The sequence below is a fragment of the Canis aureus genome, chromosome 13, assembly GCF_053574225.1.
Source record: "Canis aureus isolate CA01 chromosome 13, VMU_Caureus_v.1.0, whole genome shotgun sequence".
Lineage (NCBI taxonomy): Eukaryota > Metazoa > Chordata > Mammalia > Carnivora > Canidae > Canis > Canis aureus.
Genome location: NC_135623.1, coordinates 8,640,674 through 8,655,143, shown reverse-complemented (window position 1 = coordinate 8,655,143; position 14,470 = coordinate 8,640,674). Strand labels below are relative to the sequence as shown.

The following is a 14,470-nucleotide window of genomic DNA, read 5'->3' as shown; positions in this document are numbered from 1 at the left end:
CCCCAATTCCGAGTTCACAGGATATCTATCCAAGTTTCTTCCATTGTTTTGAAAGGATGAAGGTTTCTCTGAAACGATTTCAAATGCCAAAGATAAAACATCTGTTTAAAGATTTGATTTAGGTTAACTGGGGGGCTAACTGCTGGTGCAAGATAAGATAAAGGACAGATAGGGGGGCCTGGGGCTTGTGGCAGCTGATCCCATGATCTGCTCTTACCTGTGGGGGCCTGCATGGCTGAGCTGGGGATGGTGGCAGCATCTTGGGGTACAGTGCTGGTATCCGGTTCGGGGGTGCTGGTTGTTGGTGAGGTGGGTGGTGGGTTCAGCAAAGTCCGAGGCTTCCTCTGTCAAAATGGATGGGGAGAAGTTTGCTACCCGTGACAGGTAACTTGTCTTCTGATTCCTCTTTCCTAGCCCTTTATTCACCCATGGGATGGAAATATTTCTGTGGACGGGGCTGTGTTTTATCTTGGTTTTCCATACAGAATCTTGCTCAGCACTTTACATATAGTAGTGGCTTAGTAAAAATTTTCTAAACTTATGTATAAGACTCTGGGCTCCTATTGAGCTGGAGCTTAATGCACAGTCTTTTATACTAGATTCAATACTATCCTTTGAAATTCCAGGTTCTTTATCAGTTGAGCAGACAACAGCAAAAACGGGAAAAAAAAATGCTGAGGTTTTAAGTCTACTTTGATGTTATTTTGTACTTTGCTTCTCCTTCCCCTAACTACAAACTCGTTCTTCTGCCTACCTCTAGCTCATCATCTGCCATTTCCAATCTTAAACTTTATACTCTAAGGTTTAATCTCTAACTAAATTACTTCTCTAAAAACCCTGTGGTTTTACCTCGGCCATGCCTTTACAGTAATAAACTGTCTTTTCTTCCCGGAATGCCCCTTCTTTCTTTTTTTTACTTCATAAATATATGTTTTTCCAGGAAATATTTCTAGATTTCTTCTACTGTCTCTTTTGTGCTACCTCTGTACTTTGTGTTGAATCTGTCACAATGTATTGTCATATATATTTAGACACTGGTGTCCTCTGTTAGCCTGGAGCTCCTTGAGGTTCTGAGTCTGAGTACTATTTCTAGCACAGCAACTGCCATATAATAAGTCTCAATAAATATTTTCAATGAAGCACACAGTACAGAAACCCAATAATGGGGGAAGTAATGAAAATGATTCGAGAAAAATCTAATATCTTCTCTATGCTGTTCGGGGCAGTCTCTAGGGGAATAAGATCCCAGAAGGTTCCTTTCAAGAAATAAGTTTTCTAAAAGCCGTTATGAGTGCAAGAAAAACATAATCATCACTGAGATCCAGAAATCCCTTTTTTACTAAATGTCCTATGTAGGGTCCACTGCTGGGAGGTATATAAATCTGTCTGCCTTCTAGGAGTGTATTATATAAAGCAATAGTACCAGTGACAACGGGCATATATAAGATGGCCTTGTCTGTGGAAGCTAGCATGCAAACACTTAAGAAACATTCAAAGCATATATGGGACATAGACATTTCCTCCTTATTTTTTTTTTCTAATACTGCTAAAAGTAAAAGTCTAAATATGCAAGGGGTCAGGAAGGAAAGGAAATGGCAGTTCATCTTCATGGAATTAGTGGTAGGATTTCATGGGGTCCCTGAAGGAAAATGCCTGGTGCCCAAATATAGTAGTAGAAAACAGAGAGATGGAAGGCATTACTGTTTTGAGATAGGTGCATTTACACTCATTATATCTCTTCATATATTACCTCATATCCACTTTATTGGTGAGAAAACTGGGGCTCAGAACCTTATTCAAAGTTTCCCACAGTCACACATGTGGTAACAAATGGAGATGAGATATAAACCTGTTTGTTGGCTTCGAAGCCTCTGCTCTCATCATGAAACCACTCTGCTTCAGAAAGGAACAGAAAGGTCATGGGTTAAGTGGAAGGCATATTCATTTATAAAAGTAGGCAAAAGGATAGGAGGGAGAATTTGCGAGTCAAATGCCAGCCCATAAAATACCGGATAAGAGAATTCTTGTTTTCAAGAGGGTTGGAAAGAAAGGAGACTTTGGTTATTACTATGTTTAGGACTGCTTGAGGAAGCAAAGCAGAGGCAATCACAGAATCATAGGCCACTTAATCCAACCATCCCTCTCCTACTTCCCTCTTCCTGAAAACATCCCTCCCATACGGGTCATCCAGTCCCTGACAAAATGCCTCTAGTGATGGTACATCACTATTCCTCTCTCCTTCCTTCTCTCTTTCCTTTCCACCTTTTTTTATTTTTCAGATCAATACATCTGTTTGGGATAGATTTAACTATTCCTCATATGTTGATACAAAGCCTGTCTGCTTGAGTTTCTACTTTTTGGTTCTGGTTCTGTCTTTGAAACCTTACAAGTTTTCTCCCTCTTTAATCTGATGTCCTCAAAATGTCTTCACATCATCGAATGCATGGCTTTTCTGGCCTTGGAATCTTTAGAGCCTTCAGTCTCTCTCCACAGCAGAAGAATAAGAAGAGAGTAGTGGAGACAAAAATGAATCAGGACCTGGGTTAGGAGTTAGTGGTAGATAGATCAGGATCATATGTGTTACACAGAAAGATCAGGATGTGATATCAAGAATTCAAAGCCAATTAAGAGATAATCCCAATTAGAACATCATAACTAAAATCATCCATCCTGCACATATTGAACATCTCCAAAGAGACTGAGATATAAGGTACCACAGGAGAAAAAGAGAAGAACAAGATTAGATTCTTGACCTTGAGCAGCTTATATTCTAGAGGAACTGAAGTCAGCTGAAGTTAATAAACAGAACAAAACCAATCAGTCAACCATTTAACCAACCAACCAAACTTAGGAAGGAACTCATGAGATTAGGATGGGGTGCCCAAAGAGAACTAGCTATCATTTCCACATTAAAATTGAGGAAGTCTAGTTCAGGAGGGATCTGCAAAGAAATCCCTTGACGAGAGGTGAGTGGAGAAGGTGATGCTAAAGGAAGCTGTAGAGAAACAGCTGAGGAATTTTCTTATCAATGGTTTCCCTAAGGAAGACATGCATGAAAAACTGGTCATGACTAAAAGGTGGTACTTGCAGTTACAGTGCTCAGTGAAGCTTAACTCAGTAGTCTTTTCCTGCACTAGAGATAACTGTTATCTTCTTCAGGAAATGTGGGAGAGTGCTCATGGTACCCATGGTTGGGCAGCAGTGACCATGGAACCAGAACACCTGGAGCCCCATCTCTGGCGCCTTTGCCATTTATTAGCTATGTGACCTTAGGGAAGTCTTTTCACATATCTAAGTCTCAAATTTCTTAACTATCAGATAACATAAACACTACTCATCTCCTAGGGTTTTGTGATCATTATGTAATATGTATGTAATGGTGTCTGATACAGAGTCCGATACTTACAAGTTATTCAATAATTCTTTCTTTTTAAAAAGAAGGGGCAGGGATAGAAAAAGAAATACATTTATAGAGTCAATTTTCTCTTTCTTTCTGTTCATGTGCCTGGGCATCCACTCTGGGTAGCTTAACAATTAGGAGTGGGGTCTTCCATCTAGGGAAAACATTAGACCAGAATTCCCGCAAATGTGAGTAGCTTTCAAGGTCAAAGTTTGTTTCTTATCCATACCATCCTATCTCTGATATTACTAACACCCAGATAAGTAGCTAAGCAGGGATGACAATCTAGGAGATTCCTGTTAAAAGCATACACAAGGTGGAAAATAGGGCCAGACATGCCCCTTTCCAAGATGGATGGATATGGGTGAGTTATCCCTTTAAAGCCCATTATCCCTTTCTAGGAAACCCACATTTTTACCTACCTTACTGCCAGGTTTGGGACCCCTCTTCTTTGGGAATTTCAAAGGTTCAGCTGACTTGGATGGGGTAGAGATGGGGTGGGGAATTAGGGGCTTGGGTGTCCGGCCCCGCTTCTTTCCTGGTTTACGCCCCCTCTGCCCTGGTTGATGGTCCAAGATAGTTTTGGTGCTGCTGTGGATGCTGGGCTTCTCAGTGTTCACATCAGATGCAGGATAGGGATTCTTTGGAATCACAACTGCAAGAAAAAGACTCATTCTATCACCCCCTCCTCCCACCTGTATTCCCATCCCAAAGAGAGGGGGAAAAAAACCTTGCTACTTCTGCTTGGGTAGTTTTATTTCAAGAAGCTAGTTTCCTGGCATCTGACCTAAATGTTAGAAAATCTCAGAGGAGAACTGAATTTAGATTGGTTAGAATTGGAAGTTTTAATTATTTCTGACAGATGCAGAGAAAATATTAAATTTTTCTCCCCAAGGCATCTAGTTAAAGCATATAAACAGAACCATAGGCTCAGAGATGGAATGACTTTTAGAAGCCTACAATCCCTTCCTGCTAAGAATGAAGTTCCAAAGCTCAGCAGAGGAAATGATGCCTTATCCGGGTTATACAGTGAACTAGGATGAGGACTTATATTTTGAAACTAGGCCCTGACAACCAAGTTACACATTTTCTTCACCAATCTACGTAAAGTTTTAGTACGATTATTGCAATGAGGAGTAGTGAAACACATGGAAATACATCTGACAGCATCTCTCCTTACTTCAAAAATCTTTGCTCCATATTACCTTTAAGGTAAAGTCCAAATTCTTTATCCTGATATCCAGGGACTTTTGTGACTTTACCCTTGCCTTGCTCTCTGGTGATGTCTGTTGTCACTTCTTGACACACAGCCCCCCCTATATTCTAGCTCAATTGTTTTCTGAAAACCAATTTATTCATATATGTTGAGTTCCCTATTCTTCCTAGTCAAGTAAAAATCAATACTCAGATTCCAGCACTCAGTTCCAGGGCCACCTCCTTACTGAGGTCTTGTCTGATTATTCCCCAAATAAGTCAGTACCACTCTACCCCCAAAGCATTCTGGAGACATTTATGTTAGAGTACTTTCAATTTTACTCCAACCATTCATCTATTCTTTAAACCGAGAATACTTCAAGGTAAGCAGATCTAATTCATCCCACAAATAGTTACTGAGCACTTATTATAAGTTAACAAAACACAGTTGCCACTCTTGTGGAGCTTACCTCCTAGTTGAGGAGACAGAAAACAGACAAATAAATATACTGTATTATGCCAGGTAAGAGCTATGATGAAAATTATGTGGGGTAGTAAGGAAAGTTCTCTTTGAGGAGATGACATTTACACAGAACTTCCAAATGAAATAAAGGCAAAGCCATGTGAAGATCTGAAAAAAAAAAACCCTCCCAAGTAGAGGGTACATAACAAGTGCAAAGATTCTGAGATGGGAACATGTTAGTGTATTTGAGAAATGGTAAGGAGGTCAGTACAGCTAGAATTGAGTGAGCAAAGAGAGGAGTGGAGGGGATTCAGGTTAGAAAGGAAGTAGCAATAAGATCGTGTAGGACTTTGCAGATGGTGAAAATGAATCTGAACTTATTATAAGCATGAAAAGAAGCTGCATGAGTAGAACTAGAGAGACTACTTCACAAACTAATTACAATGGGCAGGTAGAGGGTAACGTTGATTATGCTTCTAGGTAGAATGTAACAGATGACAGCAGTGCAGTGTTGCTGATTCAAAAATTAGGAAAAGTCAGATACTTCTTTGAAGTGACACTGCAGTGTTGTAGAAATCACAAGGACTAGATGAACTGAGTGAGGAGGGCTTCTGAGATAGTTGTCAATGTTTTCTTTCCTGAGGACATTTGTCAATTTGGGGCATGAATGGAAGTCAGAGGACCTCTACTGGAGGAAAAAGAAATCCAACAGGCTGCTGTGACAGATTGGGACTAGAACTCCGTGTGTGGCCAATTCTCCCCACGGGACATTTGCTGAGTTCTGAGCCTGCACATTGGACATGTGAAGCTAGGCTGAGAGCTTCTAGAAGGCAGAATGAAATCTCCCATAATCCTGTGACTTTAGGGGATAAATAGAGTCCCACTAGAAGGAGGGAGGTCTACCTCAGACATGTATCTCTTCTTCAAGATAAATGCCATATTTTGAATTTAAGAGGTTAAAGAACTAAACCCCCAACCTCTAAAGGTAGGACAATCTCTTGCAATTTTTCAGGGCTGAGGAGATAGAGAGACCTATTAGGTTCTCAAATCAAGAGCCCAGGAGGGCCCACATCCAAGAAACAGATATAAACTACAGGTATAATCCAGACCTGAACTAGCTCAATCCAGGATTAGATTGAGAGGATCAGCCCTTATCCTGTTAGCTTAAATAGGGGAAAGGAAGAATTCTTTCTGATGGAAGAGATTAGCTGATGCCTCAACAGTTCTTTTATATAAAATATTCGTATATCACAAAAAAATATTAGATGTAAAAAGAGGCAGAAACAAGTGATTGGTAATCAAGAGAAAATACAAAACAACAGAAGGAGACTCACATATGATCCATGTAATGGAATAGAGACTTTAAAATAAGCATAATTAATGTGTTAAAGAAAGTAGAGGAAAAGATGAACAAAATGCAAGAAAGGAAAACACCCAAGAAAATAGGAATCTACATAAAAAAAACCAAATGAACATTATGGAATTATAAATGTAACATGAGGGGATCCCTGGGTGGCGCAGCGGTTTGGCGCCTGCCTTTGGCCCAGGGCGCGATCCTGGAGACCCAGGATCGAATCCCACGTCAGGCTCCCGGTGCATGGAGCCTGCTTCTCCCTCTGCCTATGTCTCTGCCTCTCTCTCTCTCTCTCTCTGTGTGTGACTATCATTAAAAAAAAAAAATTAAATGTAACATGAGAAATTAAGAACTCATTGGATGGATTTAAGGGAAGATAAGATCTAGCAGAAGAAAGGATTAATAAACTTGAAGAAAAATCCCATAAAACATCTAAAGTGAAGCAAAAATATGGAAAAAACATTAGAGGATTAGAGACATGTGGGCATGGTCAATGGATCCAAAATATGAGTAACTATAATCCCAGAGGAAGAAGACAGAGAGAATTAGGCAAACATAATATTTAGAAACAAATGAAAAGAGGAGCTCAGCAATCTAACAAGCAGAAAAAAAAAAAATCCCCCAACTATATCAAGTAACTGTTAAACTGCTGAAAATAAAGAAAATAAAATGAAATGACATAAAAAAATTTTAAAGTAGTCAGAGAAAAGAAGCATTACTCTTATAGAAACACCAATAAGACTGATGGCTGACTTTTTAACAGAAACTATAGAAGTCAATATAATGATACATAAAAGGGCTAAGATTTATAAACTGCCAACCTAGAATTCTATACCAAGTAAAAGTATCTTTTAAAACTGAAGGTAAAATAATATTTTCAGACAAATCAAAGTTGAAATAATTTATCACCAGCAGACCTAAACTACAGGAAATAAAAAGGAAGTTCTTCAGACTGAAAGAAGGTAATCCCAGATAGTGAGATGGAATTGCAGGAAGAAATGAAAAGCATAAGAAAGGGAAAATATGTGCTAGATACAAAAGAACTAGACTGACTAAAGAACTAGACTGACTAGAACTAGACTGACAAAAGAACTAGACTGACTAAAGAACTAGACTGACTAAAGAACTTAGAACAAGAACTGACTAAAACAAAAACTTATAAAATGGTTTATAGAATTTATAATGTATATATTATAATTATAGTAAATTATATGAAAGCAACAGCATAAAGGATGGAAGTAGGGGATAAATTGAGCCAAACTTTGTTAAGGATTTTACATTATTTGGGGAGTGCTTGCTAGTTACAAAGGAGTGGTTACAAAGCACTTATTTAAAGAAGATATTGATGAGTCCAGAATACAAGTTTCATAGGATCACTAATTAAAGAATGTATCACTAAAAGCTAAGGAGACAGAAATGGAATAATAAAATACACCTGATTAATCCAAAGGGCAAGAAAGGAGGAATAAAGAAATGAGGAAGAACTCTGACAAATAGAAAATAAAAAGGAAAATGGCAAAATTAAATCCAAATAAATAATTAAGATTAAATACAAATGGATTAGGTAAAACAACAGGAAAAAACTAACATACTGCACCAAAACCCCTCAGTACCTAATTAAATCTTTTTATAAGAGGGCCTTGAAATATAAGGACATTTGAAATATGACACAGATAAAAAGATAAAAACAAACAGATGGAAAAATATATACCCTGTAGACAGTAACCAAAAGAAGGCTCATGTGGCTATATTAATATCAAACAAGTTAGTCTTTAAGGGAAGAAGTAGGTCTAGATTAAAATGGAACATTTCATCAAGATAGTTAAATTTATATATATGTAATAACACAAAACATATAAAGCAAAAATTTAGAGAATGAAAAGCACAAACAGACAAATCCAAATTATGAGTTGGAGATTTTGAACATATCTCTCTCAATAACTGATAGGTTAGGAAGTTGAAAAAAATCAGTAAGGATAGGAAAAATTTGAATAACTCAATTAAATGATAAAAACATAAACAACCAATTAACCAATCAACTTAATTTATATCTGTAGGACACTATACCCAATAAGTATAGAATGCACTTTCTTTTCAAGTACTTGTTATATGCTGGGTGAAAGAGCAATCCTGAATAAAGTTCAAAGAACTAAAATCATACAGAACATGTTCTCTAGCCACAGCAGAAATAAGTAATTAATTTAGTCTCAGCCACAATCTTCAACATTTATTTTTAGAAAACACTACTGCTTTGGTGTTTTAGGAAAAGTTTTATAAATCATTCTATATTAACAAATTCCGATACAGCAGGAAGATAAACAAGTTAGTATGTTCAGCTCTACTACCAGTAATGCAGAAAGACTTATAGCTCTAAAAACAAAGACCTGTAAGCCAGAACATAAGAATTTGCAGATTTTTTTGTACTAACTGATTCAATTCATAAATTTGCATTCATTTGTTTATTCTAATCACTGCTTAATAACTTTATGTTAATATAGTTATGCATAAACTATATGTCTATCTTAGAAGAGAAATGCAAAGTGTCAAAAGGAAGAATCTTAAAAAAAAAAACAAAAGGAAGAATCTTAATATATTTCTGCCTTGATATCTTGCGGCTTTTTCTTTTTTTATTTTAATTTTTTATTTGAGTATAGTTGGCACACAGCGTTACCTTAGTTTCAGATGAACAACACAGTGATTCAACATCTCTATATGTTATGCCCAGGGCGTGATGCTGGAGACCTGGAATCGAGTCCCATGTTGGGTTCCCTGCATGGAGCCTGCTTCTCCCTCTGCCTGTGTCTCTGCCTCTCTCTCTCTCTCTCTCTCTCTCTTTCTCTGTCTCTCATGAATAAATAAATAAATCCTCCCAGACTCCCTTTCACCCAACCACAGTGGAATTTAAATAGGAATCAGTAACAAAAAATTAATTGAAAACCCCCAAATGCTAAGAAATTAAGTAACATATCCTTGTAAATAACTTAAATATCAGAGAAATAAAAACAGAAATAAGAAAATTCTTGGAACTTAAAATTCATGAAATATGACAGATCCAACTGTGTGAGATTTAGTTAAAGCAGTGCTCAAGAGGCAAATGTATAGCTTTAAATATTTGTATCAGAAGAGAAGAAAGGTTAAATATCAATAACCTAAGCTTCTATTTCAAAAAGCTAGGAAAGGAACAGCAAACTAATCTCGAAAAAAATAGAAGTAAGGAAATTATAGAGATGAGTGGATAAGTCAATGGAAAAAAGAAAGCGGACATACTACAGAGAAAATCAACAGCCAAAGTCTGATTCTTTGAAAAGATAACCATTTAACAAGCCTTATTAAGAAATATAAAAAGACAAATATCAAGAATGAAAGAGTAGATTTCATTATAGATAATTCAGGCATTAAAAAGATAGTAACGGGACATCATAAATAACTTTATGCAACTACATTTGAAAATTTAGATGGAACGGTGCAGCTTCCTTGTAAGAGCAGCTTATTAAAATGGAGAGAAGACCACAGAATATGAACAGCTGTATACATAATAAAGAAATTGCAATTGCAATGAAAAACCCCTCTGCAAAGAAAATTCCAGGCCCAGATGCCTTCATGGGTGAATTTAAGCAAACATTTAAAGAAGAAATAAAAATGACAACAAATTGTACGATATCTGTTCAAATAAATGGAAAAGGAAAGATTCCCCAACTCATTTTAGGGGCCAACATAATCCTCATGCCAAAACATGACAAAGATATTAAAAGAAACCAAAACTATAGACTAACATCCTTCATGAACATAGATGCACAATCTTTAACAAAGTATTAGCAAACTGAATCCAGCAATATATAAAAAGGATAACATATCATGACTAAGCAGAATCTATCCCAGAAATACAAAGATTTTTTTAATAGAAAAAAAATCAGCTGAATCTATCACATAAGCAAAATAAAGAAAATCCATATATCATCTCAATATATGCAGATAAAAAAGCATTTGACAAACTTTAACACTCATTCATCATAAAAAATATCAGCAAGTTTGGAATTTCCTTATAGAAAAGGTCATCTATAAAAAAATCAATAGAGGCAATAGCAAACTTAATGGTGAAATATTGAGTACTTTCCTACTGAATTATGGAACAAAATAAAAAAACATTCACTATCACCACTTCTATTCAACATTGTATTGAAGGCCAATGTAACAAGGAGAAAAAAAAAGAAATAAAAGCTATAAATACAGGTTGTAAAAAAGAAGCATTGTTTGCATATAACATAATTTTTTTTACATTAACTGTACCCCCCCTCCCATCTACAAAACCTATTAAAAAATGAATTTGGAAGGGCCACTAGATAGAATTCAAAATACAAAACTTTATTCTATTTCTATATATAACAATTAGAAAATGAAATTTAAAAACCCCAAGTCAAATATTCAGTGAAAGACATGCAATATATCACAGTAAAAACTGTAACACATTCCAAGAGAAATTAAATAAGATCTAGATACCACATGGCCATGAAGAGATATATCACAATCGTGAATCAGAAGATTCAAGTTGTGCTCTCAATACTCATCAAACTGACTTAGAGTCAATGCAATACCAATCAAAACCCAGCAGTTTTTCTTTAATGTGCATGTATACAAACTGACAAGTTAATTCTAAGTTTTATTAGGAAATGCAAAGGATCTAGAACAGCCAAGTTAATCTTGGTAAATAACCGCAAAGCTGGAGGGAGTATTTACATCATTAGAAATTAAGACTTATTATAAAGTTAGAGTAATTAAGACATGTGATATTGGTGTTAAGGATAGTCAAATGGATCAATGGAGTAAAACAGAGTCCAGAGATAGAACTAAAATATACACAGTTGTCTTATTTATAATAAAGGTGACCCTGTAATTCTGTGGTGGTGGTAGAGGGGAACACTTCTTCAATAAAATTGTGGTGAGTTGGGCAGCCTGGGTGGCTCAGCGGTTTAGTGCCACCTTCAGCCCAGGGCGTGATCCTGGAGACTTGGGATCAAGTCCCACATCGGGCTCCCTGCATGGAGCCTTCTTCTCCCTGTGCCTGTGTCTCTGCCTCTCTCTCTCTCTCTGTACCTCTCATGAATAAATAAATAAAATCTTAAAAATAAAATAAAATTGTGTTGAGTCAAACATATCTATATGGAAAAAAGTGAGACTTGAACCCTGCATTTTATATCAGATACAAAAATTAACATGAAATCTAAAACATCAAACTTTTCCAAGACACAGAGGGGAGTATCTTCAAAACTCTGGGGTAAGCAAGATTAAGCAGGACAAACAGGACACACAAAGATTAATTATAAAAAGATTGATTTCTAAAAAAGATTGATTTCTTTTTCTCAAAAGACATTAGGAAAGTGAAAAAGAAAAAGAAATCTTGCAAGTGGGGAAGGATATACAAAACACATGTCAGAAAAGTAATATGCAGAAAATATGAAAATCTCCTAAAAATATGTAATAAAGACTAACAATTAAATTTTCAAAAGATGAGACTTGAAGAACCATGTCACAAAACCAAATATACAAATAGCAGATAAAGATATGAAAAGTTGCTGAATATTATCAGTAAAATGCAAATTAAAACTATAAGACACTGTATCTCCACCAAAACTGCTAAAATTAAAGGGCTGACAGTGCCTATATTGGTGAGGAATACAAAGCAACTAGAACTGTTGTGCATTGCTGATGGGAATATAAATCACTTTGGAAAACCACTTAGCTTTATACTCTCACCCAGCAATTCCACACCTTGGTACATACCCAAGAGCAATGAGTGGCATGACCACCAAAAAGACATGTACTAGAGTGTTCACAGCAGCATTTTTCTGAAGACTCTCTGGGAGACATTGTAGGCATTATCTAAAAAGTCTAAAAGATGTACATATTCTATGATTCTGGAATTCCAACTTTAGGTATAAACTCCAGAGAAATTCTTGAACATGTACACTTCAGATATGTGTAAATGAATGTTTACAGCAGTGTTACTGTAGTAACTGAAAACTTGAAATGATCCTATGTCCATTATTAGTAAAATGCACTTAAAAAACACAGTTTTTGGGCAGCCCGGGTGGCTCAGCAGTTTAGCACCACCTTCAGCCCAGGGCCTGATCCTGGAGACCCAGGATCGAGTCCCATGTCGGGTTCCCTGTATGGAACCTGCTTCTCCCTCTGCCTGTGTCTCTGCTCCTCTCTCTGCCTCTCTCTATCATGAAAAAATAAATAAAATCTTTAAAAAAAAAACAACAAAACCCATAGTTTTCAGAGTGTGCTCTGGGAGCTCCTTCAGGACCTTGAAATCCTTTTAGGGGTAAAATGAAAATTATTCTCATGATACTAAAACATTATCTCCCCTTTTCTGTACCTCTCATGAATAAAGTACCCCCCCTCCCATCTACAAAACCTATTAAAAAATGAATTTGGAAGGGCCACTAGATAGAATCTCTCACAATGGAGTTTTCCAGACTCTATATGTGATATCATTATTTTGACAGCTAACAGAATATACACTTGTATATTCTTATATCTTGAAAATTCTAAGTTTTCATTTCTAATATAGTGATATGGATAATATCCACAAATAGAAGCTCTTTGGGGTCTTTAAAAATACCAAAGTTTCCTGACACCAAAGAGTTTGAGAACCACTGACCTATAATTATAATCACTTCCTTGCCCCTCTTTTCCCAACACGCATGCCTAGAAAAAGTCCCAGTCTAATTCTCTACTTATTCTACACCCAAACCTGAGTAACTAGACATGCCAAATAAAATATTTATTTATTTACTTTAAAAGATTTTATTTTATTCATTAGACACACACACACACACACACACACAGAGGCAGAGACACAGGCAGAGGGAGAAGCAGGCTCCATGCAAGGAGCCTGATGTGGGACTTGATCCTGGGACTCCAGGATCACGCCCTGGACCAAAGGCAGGCACTTTACCGCTGAGCCACCCGGGTGTCCCCCAAATATTTAAACTGATTACTCTAAAATCCTAAGTTGTCCCCTGTATCTCTAGTAAGACCATGGAGTCTGAGTTGGGCAAGGAAGTAAGGGATTTACTTTGGAGTTCCTGCCATCATATGACAAGGTACCAAGTTCTTAGCTGGGACCCAGCACGTGTTTGTAGAATAAAAAAAGAAAACAGAGATGAGATGAATTGAACAGGTCTTTATGTGGCCTTCTAACAATCAGAAGATAGTTCTTCCCTTAAAGCTACACATAAACGTCCATGATGCCAACTGTCAGAGAGGCTGCCCTCTCTGACCTGAAAGATCTGGGCAGAAGAACTAACCAATTACATTCAATAGTTCAGAAAAATCAGGGCATTCAGGTCACGTGTGAGAAGCCAGCACTGAGATTAAGCTTCATACTAATTTAAAAGCTTCTTAATAATGGATTTCTTAAACTATCCTGAGGGACTCCAGGATTTGGAAGTTCTTCCCATCAGGAAGTCCTCTTCTGCCACATTCTAACTTAATTATCCTAGTTGGGGAAAAAGAATTGGAGTGATGTCAGGGGACTGGGGATCTAATTCTAGTTCTGTCCCTTATGGTATGACCTTGAGTTTGTCATTTAAACACAATCTTTTCTTATTTTTCCAAATGTAAATAATTAAATAATTTAATGACTGTCCTACTTCAGAGAAATTTCTGTTAGAAAGATCGGAATATTCTCCAACACATTTGATGCTACTAAGTTTGACAGGATTACACTCTTAATCAACAAAACTTTGACAAAATTCTTGCATATTCATGTAGCCTTCGTAACAATCCTGTGAGGGTGATGTATCATCTTTCTTTGACAAGTAAGGTAAGCAAGCCTCAGAGGAGTGAAGGTGGCAGAGCCATGCAAGATTCTAGTCTTTGGTGCACACATTCTGTCTGGTAGCCTAGGAGGAAGGAAGCAGTCTTTCTTCCTTCAGGAGTCCAGGAAGGGGCAATTCATATGTTAATTCGTTTGACCACATCAGTTGACAATTTAGTAAATGCTAAGTATCAAGTTTGCCAGTTGTCTAAGGTGAAAACCCAACAGGATTGT

The 14,470-nt window shown here is 36.9% G+C and overlaps 1 protein-coding gene across 17 annotated transcripts in view; it reads right to left on the bottom strand.

Annotated features, from left to right (window-relative positions):
- Nucleotides 1–14,470, bottom strand: part of SCMH1 (Scm polycomb group protein homolog 1) — a 176,280-nt gene that overhangs the window by 38,877 nt on the left and 122,933 nt on the right. For 16 of the 17 annotated variants that reach the window (XM_077844496.1, XM_077844492.1, XM_077844498.1 and 13 more), the window contains 2 exons: nucleotides 3,823–4,055; nucleotides 218–344 (listed from right to left, as the gene is read on the bottom strand). The exons of the other annotated variant lie outside the window; for it this stretch is intronic. In XM_077844496.1, coding sequence (XP_077700622.1) covers nucleotides 218–344; nucleotides 3,823–4,055 — 360 coding nt within the window. The remainder of the gene's footprint in view (nucleotides 1–217; nucleotides 345–3,822; nucleotides 4,056–14,470) is intronic. 17 annotated transcript variants of the gene reach the window in all.